The sequence below is a fragment of the Papio anubis genome, chromosome 17, assembly GCF_008728515.1.
Source record: "Papio anubis isolate 15944 chromosome 17, Panubis1.0, whole genome shotgun sequence".
NCBI classification, from domain to species: Eukaryota; Metazoa; Chordata; class Mammalia; order Primates; family Cercopithecidae; genus Papio; species Papio anubis.
In genome coordinates this window covers 73,499,525-73,513,037 of record NC_044992.1, presented here as the reverse complement: position 1 = coordinate 73,513,037, position 13,513 = coordinate 73,499,525, and the positions used below count along the sequence as shown (strand labels likewise).

Genomic DNA, 13,513 nt, shown 5'->3' with positions numbered 1-13,513 from the left:
TGCAGGTCCCTCGGGGCGCCTTGCAGGCCGGAGAGAGCCGAGCGACCTGGACCCAGCGGGGACAGCTGCGCGCGCTGCGCGTTCTCGGGGACCCGCCCCCTGCCGCCGGGAGCCAGCTGGGAACTCCGGGGTCTGCAGCCGCCCGAACCCCCAGACGGACAGTCCCAGCGGCCCTCCCGTCCCTCCAGGCAGCGGCGAGGAGGGGCGAACGGCCGCACCCCGGCAGGCCCTCCCTGCAGGGCTGGGGGCAGAGGGCCGCGCGTTTGGAGAGAGGCACGGAGGGTCGCGCGTTTGGAGGGAGAGGCGGGGCCAGAATGTATCACAAAGTGCAAACGCGCTGTATTTCCAAACCCCGCCGCGCGCAGGCGGCTGCAGCGTTCACGGTGACATCGCAAAAGGCGAGGGGGAGACGCGCCCGCGGGACCCCTTCCTGGTGCGCTTCCAGGTGGCGTCGACCGGGATGAAGGGGCAGCGAGGGAGCCCTTCCCAGACGCCTCCCACGGGATCGCCCGGCAGCCGCGGCACCACCTCCAGTCACCGCAACCCCCGCGTGGAACAGACGACCCGGGTCTCAAGGGGCGGCGCGGGCGGGAGGCGGCCCCCGGTCCATCTCGGGCGCCGCCTGATGTACTCCTGCTGCGCCCGGGTCCTCCCGGCCTGCCTCACTTTGGGGGGCTCAGGGTCCTCACGGGGGACCCCTGCACGTAAGCCAGGACGGCGTTCTGCAGGAAGCTCGCTCTCTGGGCCTCCTCGTCCCGGATGCGGGCGATCTCCGCCTCCCGGAGCCGCAGCTTCTCCCGGAGAGACGCGTTTTCGCTCTCCCTGTCCAGCAGCGCCTCTCGGTGGTCGCTCGCCATCACTGCAGGGCAAGGAGCGCAGTGAGCGGGCGCAGTCCCAGCGCACCGTGGCATGGCCTCAGCACGGGAGACCTGGCCAGCCCCGCTCTCTGGCTAGCCTCACGTCCCACCAGTGGGCGGCGGGAGGGCGAGGGTCTGGCTCACCTTTCAGCTGGCGCTCCAGGGCCGCCACCTTCTCCCTCAGCGCCTCCTGAGCTGCCAGCTCTGCCTGCAGCCGGCCGTTCTGCTCCTGCAGCTCCACGCGCACCCTGCTCACCTCGGCCACCCTTTCCTGGTCCTTGAGGCTCAGCTCCTGCCAGGCACGAAGGTTGGGGAGTAAGGTGAGGGGTCGGGCTAGCACGTCTGGGGCCCCCCGCTGGAGCCCCGGCTACCTGCTGCAGCTCTTCCAGGCGCCGCCGCAGGCTCTCGACTTGCAGGCCCAGCTGGCTGGCCCGGGTCTGGGCCTCGGCCACCGCCTGCCTCTGCTGCAGGCAAGCGCCCTGCGCCTCGTCCCGTGCCTGCGCCAGCAGTCGCAGCTTGTCCTCCAGGTGAGCCAGACGCTGTCGCTGTGAGCACAGGAGCCGCCACGGAGCATGAGGGGCTCAGCCTGAGCTCACCTGAGGGAATGTCTGCATGGGCACGACCCCACCCCTCTGCAGGACTGGCTGCTCTAGTTACTGCGACTCTGAACCTGCTCCCCTGGCAGCCACCTCCTCCAGATGCCCTCTGGGCTCCCCTCCTCCCTCTCCGGTCACACCACCCTTCCAGTCCCTCCATGCGTGTAGTCACAGGCTGCAGAGATGAGCCAAACCTTTCCACTATCTCAGGCCCTGATCTAAGGCTGAAGCCGACCCAACAGTGTCCAGGGTGTGCTGATCTGACCTCAACACCACACTCCCGCCTCCCCACTCAGACCGCGGCTCTGGAGTCTGCATGTGGACCGTGATGCTGGGCAGCCTGGCTCTCGTAGAGGGTGGTGGACATCTGTGTGGCTCACCTCCTCCAGGTGGGCCTGGTTTTTGGCCTTGATCAGCTCCTCCTCCGCCTGGCCACGCTCGCTGAGTGCCGCTGCTTTCACTCGGCCCAACTCCTACATAGACGGTCACCTGCCAGTGCGTTCTCCTGTCCCTGGCCCAAGGCCCTTCTCTCTCTGGCCCATCCAGCCAACCCCAACGAGGGGAGCTCCTCTCTGCCAGCCTCCTGAGGGCCACGCAGCTGCTCTGCCACCTAGCTCGCTGGGCAAGGTGCCTACGGCCAACGGAGCCCGAATGCCACCTAAGTCCCTCTAGCTTCTTGGGCACATGGTGGGTGGGTCCCCAAAGTGGGACGTATGAGGCTCTGAGGGCAGGAAGGGGTCTCTGTGGTCCTGAGGTGGTGAACATCAGGGGTGCCTGCCTTGTTCAGCCCAGCGTGAAGGCAGAGCTTGGCCCTGCCTGGTGGGCACTCACCTCTTCCAGGGACAGGCGAGCAGCCTCCAGCCTCTGCACCCGCTCCTGCATGGCCCTCTCACTCTCCTCCAGGTGCCGGGTCATATGCTCCACCTGCTCAGGGGCAGGAATTGTGGGGCCAGGCTGGAGAGCCGGGCCTCCCTACCTTCGCCCCATGGACTCCCCACCCTGGAAGGCAGGCGTCTCTTGGGAACCTTGTTCATTCTGAGAAAGCACTGCCTCGGGTGGCCTAGCAGGAAACTACCCTAGCATGCGCACGCTGCACAGGTGGGGCTTGGTATCTCTTCAGCGGCAGCCTGTACTACGGCTGAGGCATGGCCGGGGTCCCCTCCCAGCCCCAGTAGAAGGTTCTGGGTCTGACATCCGCTCAGGCTGGCAAAATACGGCCACCCAGTGACCCCAGGTTGGCAAGGGGAGCTCCCACCGGGCATGTGCTTTGGGGACACCTGCATGACGCCAAGGACAGAAGCTGAGGAGCGTTAGAGGCCAGATGAGGCCAACAAAGAGGGCACCTCCTTGATGCGCAGGCTTTCCGAGTCCTCCAGGCTCTGTCTGCACCTTCTCTTCTCCATGTCCAGGCGCTCTGGAAGCCCAGGGGGCAGAGCGTGTGTAAGCATCCCCTGGGGGACCCTGTCCCCAGGGTGCCCATCCCCAACCCTTCCACAGCAGGCCTGCCCATGCCCACCCTCGGCCTGGATGGCCCGCATCTTCAGCTCGGCTGATGTGCTGGTCAGTTCCTGCCTGGTCTGGAACAGCTGCTCCTGCTGACACCTGACCTTCCGCTCCAACTCCTCTACCTGGAAAGCCGGCACCAGAGAGGGAAGCTGCAGCCCGGCCCTGCCGTGCCCACCCTGGGCTCCCTGGCTCCCCCACAGCTACCTGGTTTTGCAGAAGCAGGTTCTTTTCATTAGCAGCAGACAAGTCTCTGAGGAGCTTAGACTCCCGCTCCGCAGCTTCCTGGGAGGGGAACGTGGTATGGGCAGTGAGGGTCACGAAGCTGCCGCCCACCCGTCTCAAGCCCGCTCACCCACCTGCTGCTCCAGCTTGAGCTCCTTGGCCTGCCTCTGCGATAGGCTCAGCTGCTCCTGCTCCGCTGTGGCCAGGAGCTCCCCCAGGTCCTGGGCCTTCTGCTCTGACAGAGCCAGGGCGGCCTCCGTCATCTGCAGCCTGCAGAAAGGAAGGGCAGCACCCCCGCCCCGGCTGGAGCTTCACGTGCCTTACAAAGTCCTCGCTGCTCTCACTGTTGCTGGGCGCCTAGTCAACCCCAGCCAGCACCCGCCTCCTCCAGGAAGGCTTCTGGGTTACTGCCCCAGCCTCACTGTTTCCCACCTCTACTTTGCAAACAGGACTTGCAGGCTCACCACCACCCTCACTCTGGGCTGTAGACGCGTTTCTTTTTTTTTTTTTTTTTGAGGCGGGTCTCGCTCTGTCGCCAGGCTGGAGTGCAGTGGCGGATCTCAGCTCACTGCAAGCTCGCCTCGGGTTTACGCCATTCTCCGGCCTCAGGTTCCGAGTAGCTGGGACTACAGGCGCCCGCCACACCTCGCCCGGCTAGTTTTGTATTTTTTTTTTTTGAGTAGGGGTTTCCGTGGGATTAACCAGGATAGTCGATCTGACCTCGTGATCCGCCCGTCTCGGCCTCCCAAAGTGCTGGGATTACAGGCTTGAGCCACCGCGCCCGGCCCTACGTTTCTGAAGTATCCTGAGCCACCCCCTACTTACTTGGCCTTGAGAGCGTTGATGATGGAGTGCCTCTCATTCAGGGCTTCCTGAAGCTGTCCTACACGGGCTGCCGATGCCCTGTGGGCAGAGAGGAGGGTGCAGAGAGTAACCCAAACCCCAGAGTGCTCCCGTACCCCTCTGGCCTCGGTAGCTGCTGCTGTTCCTTAAGCATCTATGGTCGCCTGGGCACTGAGCCTCCAGCCACCACCTCGTGGTCTCACTTGTGGGCTCAGGTTGGTCCCATCTGAGTCTGAGCCAGGACCCAATCCCTGAAGCCTTGTCTTGCCCCTGCCCTGCGCCCGCTCACCTGCTGCTCTTGGCCATCTCTTCCCGCTGCTTATCAATGGTCTCCATCAAGTCCAGAAACTGGGGACAGAGACAGCCACAGCCCTGTCAGAGCACCTACAGCCTGTCCACGCGACCTTCTCGGGGGAAGGAGAGCCGGCGCCCACCAACACAGCAAGGCAGCAAAGGACTCCACCCACAGCGCCCTGTCTCCTTCACAGGAAGGGTGGCTCCTGCAGAGGGAGGCCTTGGGGCTCAGACACCAGCTCCCCAAGGAAGCCCACCTGCAGGAGATCAGACCAGGAGGCCGCCCTCCTTCCCGGTACGAGCCACTCAGACAGGCTCTGCGGCCCCAAGGAAGGGAAGGTGGGCAGACCACGGGGCCGAAGGAGGCAGGACATGGCCAGGCCCTCCAGCCACGAGCAGCTCCAAGGTCAGTGAAGGCGCCATTCTCACCTGCTTGGACTTCTCCTCCCGGAGGTGCTGGACCTCCTTGCTGAGGACATGAGTGCGGGCTTGGTTCTCCTTGAAGGTGGTGAGCCGGTCCTGGCTGTGGCCCATGGCTTGCTCTGCAGAAGGGGCTGTGTCAGCCGGGCGCAGGGGCTCATGCCTGGAATCTCAGCACTTCGAGAGGCCGAGGTGGGCGGATCACCTGAGGTCAGGGGTTCGAGACCAGCCTGGCCAACATGATGAAACCCTATCTCTACTAAAAATGCAAAAAATTAGCCGTGCATGGTATTGCACACCTGTAATCCCAGCTACTCAGGAGGCTGAGGCAGGAGAATCGCTTGAACCCGGGAAGTGGAGGTTGCAGTGAGCCGAGATTGCGCCACTGTACTCCAGCCTGGGTGACAGAGCGAACTCAGTCACACACACACACACACACACACACACACACACACACACACACACACGGAGCTGTGTCACCCCGGAGCTGCTTAGCCTCAGGAGTGGCTGGTGGCCACCAGCCCTGCACCCGGCAGCTGGCTGCTTGGGAATCTATGCCTTGTAGGGCAACGTCTCTCCTGGCAAGTCAGGGGTGCCCCCTCAGTGCATGAGGGTGGAAGGTGCTTTGTGGGGTTGGGGCTGTGAGCAGGAGGCACCTGGTGTTGGGGGGTGCGGGCATACGTGGGGCAGAGGTGGTGGGGGCTGCTACACCGCAAAAGGCGAGGGCCATCCTGGGGCATCTGGCCACCATTCCAAAGGTCAAGGGGCACCGCACAATGCTGAGGCGAACGCTGTGCCCAGCTCATGTTCTGGAAAGATCTGGGTGGCATGTGGCTAGGGGGCAGAGGTCAGGAGCGATGACAACACCCAGGGCAGCACTGAGGCAAAGCCAGGGACGGTGCAGCTGGAGCCAGAGGCCAGGCAGAGCCAGCAGAAGGGGTGAGCCCTCAGTACAGGGGCCGGAAGAGGCTGCCACTGTGCGTGGATTAGGGAGTACAGGGCCTGGCAAAGTTCTCAGCTGGGTCTGGGGCACTGGGGCCTAAGGCTGAGACATCAGCTGCAAGGATTTGGGGTCGCTGGTGGGAGGGAATGTGGAGGCCAACACAGGCCAGGCGGCCCCACCTCTCATGACTCACATGCAGGGCCACAAACTCAGGGTGACCAGGGAGCCTTCCTGGCCAAGGCCTGGGCCACCTGAAACATCAGCAAAGCCATCAAGGCCAGGGCTGTGAGCCACACGGCTTCAGCTTTCCCAGCTGTGAAATGGGCACGCCGCCACTGCACAGGTCGTAAGAACTCAGCAAGCACAGGGCGCCTCAGACAATGCCAATGTGTGGTCAACGCCAATCAAGTGCCAAACAGGTGCCCCACGACCCCTCTGCTCCTTCCCGCTTCCCCTGGGCGCTCAGGCTGCTCTCCTCATCAGTTCCAGTCCTGAGCCGAGCACCCCGACCTCAGCGGACAGGCCTCTGTCAAAGGCTGACACAACGCTCCACACAGCCCCGCACCATACCCACGGCTCTGAGGACATCCCCGGGGATGTTGTTCCCAGCCAGGTCCAGCCTCCACAGGGTTCTGTTGCTGGGGAGACAGTTCATGAGGGCCCGGCCCCCCAGGAGGCCAACGTTATTCCAGCGCAGGTCTGGAAGGAAACCTGTAGTCACCACACAGAATGCACCTGGCAGAGGGGGAGCTGGCCTGGCCAGGGTGCTTCCCTGTGGGGCACTGCCTTGTGGTCAACAGAGCAGGAACGCAGGCAAGTCCCCTAGCCCCTTACTTCCAAGAGCAAAGGCAGCCTCAGAGGGATGAAGGAGCCTGAGGCGCCTGGGAGGCCTCACCCAGCTGCTGGAGGGTGGTGTTGCCCTTCAGGGCGAGGGCCAGCTCCTCAGCGCCCTTGTGACTGATCTGGTTGTTGCGGAGGTCCAGCTGCTGCAGGGTGCCGTTGGCCGCCAGGCCCCCGCAGAAGGTGGCGAAGGCATCATCCCACGTGCCCAGGCTGTTCCACTCCAGCGTGAGGCTGCAGGAGGGGCAGGAACCAGAGTTCGCCTAGGGGACAGCCTGGCCTGTGGGGTCCAGGGCTTAGGGACAGGTGTGGGCTTGGGGTCTGATGGGCCGGAGCCTCTGACTACTCCCTGCCAGCGTATGTGAAACACGGGCAACTGGCAGTGTGGAACTCGGGCTGCAGAACCATGTGCCCTGGGGCCAATCCTCAACCACAGAGACAGGGCCTGCGGTGATGGTGGGTCCGGACCACCCCCCACCTCTGAATGGACTTGTTCTGTTGGAGGAGTTTTCCCAGAGCCTCAGCCCCTGCGGCCCGAAGATTGTTGCCCTAGGAGAGAAACAGGCCGTCAGTCACTCCCGTGCCCTGACTGGCTCTGAATTCCCGCCCATGCCCCAAGGGCCTTGGTCAGCCAGGGGACAAGGCTGGGGTGCACTCTGCAGGGAGGTGCAGCCTCCCTCAGCTCCTGGGCTCCCTGCCTTCAGGGGGCTTCCAAGGGCCGGCTTGTTTGCCGACATGAACTCTTGCTCCGGGGATGGTCACACACAGGAGGCCATCAGAGAACAGCCTGGGGACTCACAGTTTCCAGCCACCTGCCCAGACCCCCGGCCCCTGACACCTGGCATCTTCCCCCTCTCCTCTTGCCGGGGTGGCACATTCGGACACTCAAAAGCGCAGGTCTCTCACCTTTAAGTCCAGAAAGCGCAGCATGGTGTTGGCACACAGGCCTCGGAGCAGCAGTGTGGCCCCTGTGTAAGGGGGGCCAGCGGTCACTCTCTGCCCCTCCTGACCCCAAGATCCTCCCCGTTGGCCCCTTTTCAGGGCAGCTCCCTAGACCCAGGGAGGGACAACTGTCCCGGTGGTCTGGGTTGGCGCTGGCCAAGAGTCTCGCTGTGAAGTCATGTTTGAAACACCTGCAGCCCCTGTCAGGCACCAAGCCGGCTCAGCACGCGGGGAACCAGCTAAGCGAGACATGTTAAGGTCTCTCCCCTGTCCTACAGAGGAACTGTCCTCTACTCCCAGGTGCAGGAAGGGGCGCCCCTGCTCGCTTTAACTGCGGCACAGAAAGAGGAGAGCCTGGAGAGGAAGCGACCTCTGGGGCTGCCGAGGCAACAGTGTGGGCAGCTAAGGAGCAGAGGGATCCACCCTGCCGCGCCTGCCCACCTTCCTCGCTGAGCATGCAGTCACTCAGGACCAGCTCCGTGCACAGCATCTCCCTCGGCAGCAGCTTGCCCAAGGCCCTGCAGGTCTCCACCGTCAGGCTCTGCGTGGCCAGGTCCAGCCGGCCCCTGGGAAGCTGGTGCAGCTGCTGCAGGACAGCCTCCTGGGGCTCGGCCCCACTCTCCCTGCACAGGCGGCTGTAGGAGCGCCGGAACTCCTCCATGACCCGCGGGGTCGGCAGGGCCTCCTCCGCATGCTCCCGCAGCTGCTTAAAGGGAGCCGCCCGGTGCGGAGCAGTCCCAGCGCCGGGTACGGCAGACTGGGCCTCCGCCGACCCAGACGAATCCGAGTGGGCTCTGCGGGCGAGAGGTCCTGGAGCGCGGGGGCTGGGCGGTAGTTAAGGTCCGCTTTGGGCTGGGGCCCCGCAGTGCTTGGGGACTACCCGTGCAGGAAGCAGGCAGGCGCGTCGCACGACCCCTCCAGGTCCTGCCGCGCCTGCAGCCCCGACCCCCGCCCTCGCGACTGCCGCGTCGGGGCCTCAGTATCCAGGAAGAACAAGGCGCCCCGGGAGAGGCCGCGGGAACTACAACTCCCAGCAGGCTCTGCGCAGGCAGCCCTCGGTGCGGGCCAATGAAAAAAAAGGAACTGGCGCGCCCTTCGGGCCGCAAGCTGAAAGAGGGCAGCGCGCTCCAGGTTCATTGGCTAGAGGCATGAGGGTGGGGCCCCGAAGGGGCATGCTCCGGGCTCATTGGCTGATGGGTGTGAGGGTGGTGTCCCGGAAGGGAGCGCTCCGGGTTTATTGGCTGAGGGACGTGAGGGCGGGGCTGATGGAGGGCGCGCTCCGGCCTCATTGGCTGAGACATTGGGGCGGGGCTCCGAGAGAAGCCGCTCCGGGCTCATTGGCTAGGGCAGCGGGGCGGGGCTCCGAGGGCGCGCTCTGCTCTCATTGGCTGGAGGGGCGGGGTTCCGGAGGGCGCGCTTCGATGCTGCGATCATGGAGGGATCCGGAGCTGGGGCAGGCTTCCGGAAGGTGAGGGCCGGGAGGCAGGGGCCAGGCAGGTGTGGACGCTCCGTCCCGACCCCAAGCGTGAGGGCCAGACGCCAGCCCCCGCGCCGCCCACCTGTGTCTTTGAGGTTGGGCCCGTTCTCAGACTCCGACCCCAGCCTCGCAGCTAGTAGGAGGGCGCGTGGGGCAGCCGGGGCTGCGGGAAGGTGGAGAGGGTCTGCAGAAACAGGCAGGGGTGGGCGCCGTCATGGCGGAGTCCAAGCCGGCGAAGAGAGAGGACGAGCTGGGCCGCCGCCCTGCGCCCTGAGCCTGGGGTCTCCTGTTAAGGGGAGATCAGGCCCCAGGACGGGGACAGTGAGACCATCCAGCCCGAGGAGCCGGCAGGACCTACCCTAGCCGCCAGGCACAGTGGTTTCCCTTTTGCCTGCTCCCTAGTGGGCACCAGCACTGGGCTAGGAACGCGTGGTTTCCTCGGTACTCCACGTTACTCACACTTGACACGGATTAACCCCACCCGCGAGTGGGGAAACTGAGGCACGGGGGCGTTAAGTGACTCAGCAGAGCTAGGGTCAGACCCAGGCCGTCTGAGCCAGGATCCGCCCAGGCTGCAAGGCGTGCCCCGCTCCTCCCTGCCCCTGGCAAGTGGAGCTCTCACAGGGTGCCATGTGCAGAGTCCATGTGCGGGGTCCCATCGGTGCAGGCAGAGTGGTTTCTGAGCCTTTCTTTCTTTTGCTCTACTTGAAGGTTGGGCACTGAGCTTCCTCAATGTCAGCAGGGCCTCGTGGGCCTCTGTGGCCTGGGAAGGGAGGGTCTCAGGCCCTTGTGAACCCATCCTGGGGGGAGGACTTCAGGGAAGTCCTGTAGAAGCAGGGAGAATTCTTTGTTTCTCCTGCATCGGGCCCTTCTTTATCACCCGAGACAGCAGGGGGTCAGTGTGGGGCACTCTGGTGGAGTTGCTGAAGATTCTCGCCAGAACTCAGAAAGAGAAAGTCACTGAGGCCTGGGCCACCTCACTGGGTGGTTGGGAGAATCCACCAGGTTAGAGTAGCTGAAAGGCCACTGCTGGAGAGGGGGCACTGGGGACACACCCCAGGAGGTCATGTGTTCTCTCCATCAAGCCCACCTGACAACTAGAGGCCCGAGGGCTCTGGCCAGAGCTGGAGTTGTGGTCATTGCAGAGGATGAGTGTGAAGACGACGGGGAGCAGGGGCCCTGCAGCCCTGGTGTGGCACCCACAGGTCATGGGGCAAAGCTGGGTGTGTCCCAGGCCCTCCCACAACCGCCCCAGTGCTGGGCCTGCCTTCCGAGGCCGCTGCCGGTGTACGGAGCAGCCCCTTGGATTGTCAAGGCAGCCCCGGCATCCGCCACTCTCTGGCGTGGGGTCCCGGAGCAGGTGGGAAGGTAGTGCCTTCTGGACGTTTTCTGGTGCCTTTCCGGTATTGCTGGCTGTAAGCAGCAGGAAGGACCAGCAGGTGGCGCTGAGCTCATGCGGGTGGTGACTGGGACCCTGGCTAGGGGACGGCGAGGGCTCAGGACGAGCCGCGATGCTGGACCCTGCTGCCCCCTGCTGGGGAACATTTCACCTCCCGCGTCTCAGGGCTTCACCCATCCATGCTCTGCTTGTCACCTGCTGGACTGCTCTGGGTGAGGTGCTGTGACCTCCCTGTGGCCGACGCTGGCGGCCTGGCCGGTTGTTCACAGGTTAGTGCCTGTTTCTGGGCTCCTGGGCGCCCACTGCCCCTGCCCCCAGCCCTGGACGCTCCATGCTGGCTCCTTTCCCAGCCACTGTGGGCCAGTGCCTGGTCTGGGCCGCCTCACTGAGTCTCGTGGCTCCACCAGCCACCCAGGGCTGCCCTCCTGAGTCTCGGCCGCCACCACTGCCGCTGCCACCCGCCACTCTGTGTGGATAGCTCCTGTGTTCACACACAGTGCATCCCAAACTGAGCTCCTGCGTCCTGGCTCCAAAATACACATGCCCACAGCCCCCCATCTCCTCAGAGCAGTGCTGTCCTTTGGGGTCTCAGCGTGGACTCCTCCCTTGTCCCTGTCCTCCGTCCATCAGGAAGGCAGAAAGGCCCTGGCTCTGCAGCCCCCTCCCTTCCCCCTACCCCGGGCTTGGCAGCCAGAGTGGTCCTTTCAAATGCCAGTGCTGCTTTCCACAAAAAACCTAGAAAGGACTCCCAGTTGCCTGCCACGGAGAGCTGATCAGGCCCTGGGCCCTCAGCGTCTGGCCCACCCCTCACTCCAGCCTGCGGACTACGCTGGCACAGCCTAGCTCTGTACCCCCAGGACACCAGCACCTCCTGCAGGATCATGAGCACCAGGGCAGGACTGGTGGAGCTGACCCGGCACCCAGAACAGTTGGCACAAGCAAGGCCTTACGGGTGGCACTCCCTCAGTCCAGCCCACCTGGGAGCAGCCACCTCCAGCCTCCAGACCCAACCCGGGCTCTGCCTTCCCTGCCTCTCCACAAGGAGAGCAGAGCCATGGCCCTCTGCCGGGGATGGGAGTGCAAGATCAGGCCAGACTCAACGAGGCCTTTCTCCACTCTCCCTGGAGCCCCAGCAGCGGGGCCTGCTCCCGTGTCTACGACCACTCACTGTAGGGAGGCTCCTTGCACAGACCTTGCGAAGAGTCCTGGCGCCCCGAGTGGAGCTGCCCACACATCCTGCTTCTCCAGCTTCTGCCACCCTAACCACTAGGCTGGCCCTCGTCCCCTGCCCTGGGAGAGGCCCAAGCACAGAGGGCATCTCCAGCCGGAAATCACAGCCACCGTCACCCAGAATGATCACCAGCCCGGGGGTGCGGGGGGAGGGTGGGGCCTGGCTGACACCCCCTCTCTTCCAGGAGCTGGTGAGCAGGCTGCTGCACCTGCACTTTAAGGATGACAAGACCAAAGGTACAGGCAGGGGTGTGGGCAGGAGGTGGGTCCCCGTACTTGTCCTCAGAGACCCTTTCCTGCAACTCTGCAGGGCCAAGGCCTGGGGTGGGCGGGGGTAGGTCTGGAGCCCGCAGCTGGAGCGGTGGGTGAGGGTCCCACATGACCTCCCCTGCCTTGCAGTGAGCGGGGACGCGCTGCAGCTCATGGCGGAGTTGCTGAAGATCTTTGTTGTGGGTGAGTCCGGGGCCCACGCTCCTTCCGGGCACCGCGTCCCGGATTCCTTTTGTGTTTTCACAGCGGGAAAACCAAGATGTGTTTTCCCCAGTTTCCCACAAGGTCCTAAACTTGGGTCTCCTGAGCCTGTTTGTCAGGTGCTGTGGCCTGGTTCTGGGGGCTGCCCGTGGGTGTGGGTGGGGGCACCGGCCCAGGCTGAGGCCCTCGCTGGGCTCGGGTTTAAGATCCCCCACCTCGCGTTTCTCACCGCAGAAGCAGCAGTCCGCGGGGTGCGGCAGGCCCAGGCAGAAGACACGCTCCGTGTGGATGTGGACCAGCTGGAGAAGGTGCTCCCGCAGCTGGTGGGTGAGCGTGGGTCGCGGCGCCAGTGGAGGTGCCCAGCTGGCTGGTCCTAAGCACTTCTCTCCCCCACAGCTCCTGGACTTCTAGGGATCTCAGCCGTGGCTGAGGCCACCCCCAGAGGAGCCCCTGGTCCACAGAAACAGGCCTTGTGTTTCCAGCGGTCTCTGATAACAGGCGGGGAAGGACCTGAGGGGTTGAGTTGATTCAAACAAGATCCCCAGGTGTCTCCAGCCTGTGCAGAAGGGGCAGGACTGCAGTGCATTGCTGCCCTCGGAGTGTCCAGTGGGGACACTGGTGTGGGAAGGGGCAGCACCTGGGGAGTCCCTGCCTCTCCTCCCTGGGGCAACAGTGTGCGTACCACCCAGGGTCCTACAGGCAGGTGCTGGGAAAGGCCCGGCCACCAGGTAGCCTGTGTGTTTGACAAACAGCAGCTGGCAGCACCGCCTCCTGCCCACATTCCTGCCACCCGACATCAAAGCTGGCGTGTGACCTTTCCAGCCATGCGATATTCCCCTTGGAAGATGCTTCCCCCGGCTATAAATTTGTTCTCACAAAGCAACATCAATAAATCAAAACTGTCTCTCCCAGCTTGGCCTTCTTGCCATTAATCACCAAAGTCAAACTGCTTCAAAGCCTCGCTCCCCGTGTGCGCCCTTCCACTCCTGGTAAGAAAGCAAAACACCAGGAGGACGCACTAACAAACAGCATGTGTGCGAGTGACTCGGCCCCGCCCCCAGGCGCTGCGGAACCCGGACCGCGTACATGTGGCCACCCGCCTGGAAAATGTTACTCCTGCCCCAGGGGTTGGGGCAGCCATGGGAGCTGCCACCAGTGGGCAGTGGCTTCCAGGAATGTTCCTGTGGCCACAGGCAGGACCAAGACGCACAGGGTGAGAGAGACTGGCCCAAGGGCCTGCTGAAATGAAGAACAGGACTCCCCTTTTCTCCGACACCGGTCCCAAGCAGTGCATGGGGGTGCAGCTCAGCCCCCTCAGGCCATGCCCTCTGCCCACCCTTGGAGACACAGGGCTGTGGGACCTGCCTGGATGCCCCGCCCAAGTCTGGCTGCCCTCTGACTCTCAGGGGCCTCTGGCATAAGCTCCACTTGTGCCAGTGCTTGGGAAGTGGGCAGAGCCTTGGCCACTTCCCC

At 64.2% G+C, this 13,513-nt stretch overlaps 2 protein-coding genes across 7 annotated transcripts; one reads left to right on the top strand and one right to left on the bottom strand.

The window, feature by feature from the left end:
* Positions 1-315: 315 nt before the first annotated feature.
* Positions 316-8,483, bottom strand: LRRC45 (leucine rich repeat containing 45). 3 transcript variants are annotated; one of them, XM_009191510.3, is made up of 17 exons: positions 7,905-8,483; positions 7,428-7,489; positions 7,000-7,070; positions 6,577-6,755; positions 6,252-6,380; positions 4,748-4,860; positions 4,314-4,396; positions 4,007-4,084; positions 3,316-3,451; positions 3,164-3,241; positions 2,970-3,081; positions 2,797-2,867; positions 2,285-2,377; positions 1,834-1,926; positions 1,229-1,402; positions 1,002-1,149; positions 316-859 (listed from the first exon to the last, which is right to left on the bottom strand). In XM_009191510.3, the coding sequence occupies exons 1-17, from the start codon at positions 8,122-8,124 to the stop codon at positions 663-665; spliced, it is 2,037 nt and encodes a 678-aa protein (XP_009189774.1). In that variant the 5' UTR covers positions 8,125-8,483; the 3' UTR covers positions 316-662. The 3 variants fall into 3 exon arrangements, with proteins under 3 accessions (XP_009189774.1, XP_003913643.1, XP_021784147.1); XM_003913594.4 differs by having other exon boundaries at positions 4,314-4,372; XM_021928455.2 differs by lacking the exon at positions 6,252-6,380.
* Positions 8,484-8,844: 361 nt separating this feature from the next.
* Positions 8,845-12,951, top strand: CENPX (centromere protein X). 4 transcript variants are annotated; one of them, XM_009191509.3, is made up of 5 exons: positions 8,845-8,931; positions 11,755-11,806; positions 11,969-12,022; positions 12,275-12,348; positions 12,437-12,951. In XM_009191509.3, the coding sequence occupies exons 1-5, from the start codon at positions 8,896-8,898 to the stop codon at positions 12,449-12,451; spliced, it is 231 nt and encodes a 76-aa protein (XP_009189773.2). In that variant the 5' UTR covers positions 8,845-8,895; the 3' UTR covers positions 12,452-12,951. The 4 variants fall into 4 exon arrangements, with proteins under 4 accessions (XP_009189773.2, XP_003913642.2, XP_009189772.1 ...); XM_003913593.4 differs by having other exon boundaries at positions 12,275-12,363; XM_009191508.3 differs by lacking the exon at positions 8,845-8,931 and adding an exon at positions 8,938-10,608.
* The last annotated feature ends 562 nt before the right edge of the window (positions 12,952-13,513 follow it).

Bases quoted from the DNA above. Each gene is read 5' to 3' on its own strand.
- LRRC45 (XM_009191510.3), bottom strand. From the start codon at position 8,124: ATGGAGGAGTTCCGGCGCTCCTACAGCCGCCTGTGCAGGGAGAGTGGG. The intron at 2,868-2,969 runs GTGGGCATGGGC...CTGGGCTTCCAG, and splicing joins GCGGGCCATCCAGGCCGAGG to AGCGCCTGGACATGGAGAAG. The intron at 2,378-2,796 runs GTGCCCTCTTTG...GCCCCTGAGCAG, and splicing joins AAAGCCTGCGCATCAAGGAG to GTGGAGCATATGACCCGGCA.
- CENPX (XM_009191507.3), top strand. From the start codon at position 10,519: ATGCTCTGCTTGTCACCTGCTGGACTGCTCTGGGTGAGGTGCTGTGAC. The intron at 10,609-11,754 runs GTTAGTGCCTGT...CCTCTCTTCCAG, and splicing joins GCCTGGCCGGTTGTTCACAG to GAGCTGGTGAGCAGGCTGCT. The intron at 12,023-12,274 runs GTGAGTCCGGGG...TTCTCACCGCAG, and splicing joins GCTGAAGATCTTTGTTGTGG to AAGCAGCAGTCCGCGGGGTG.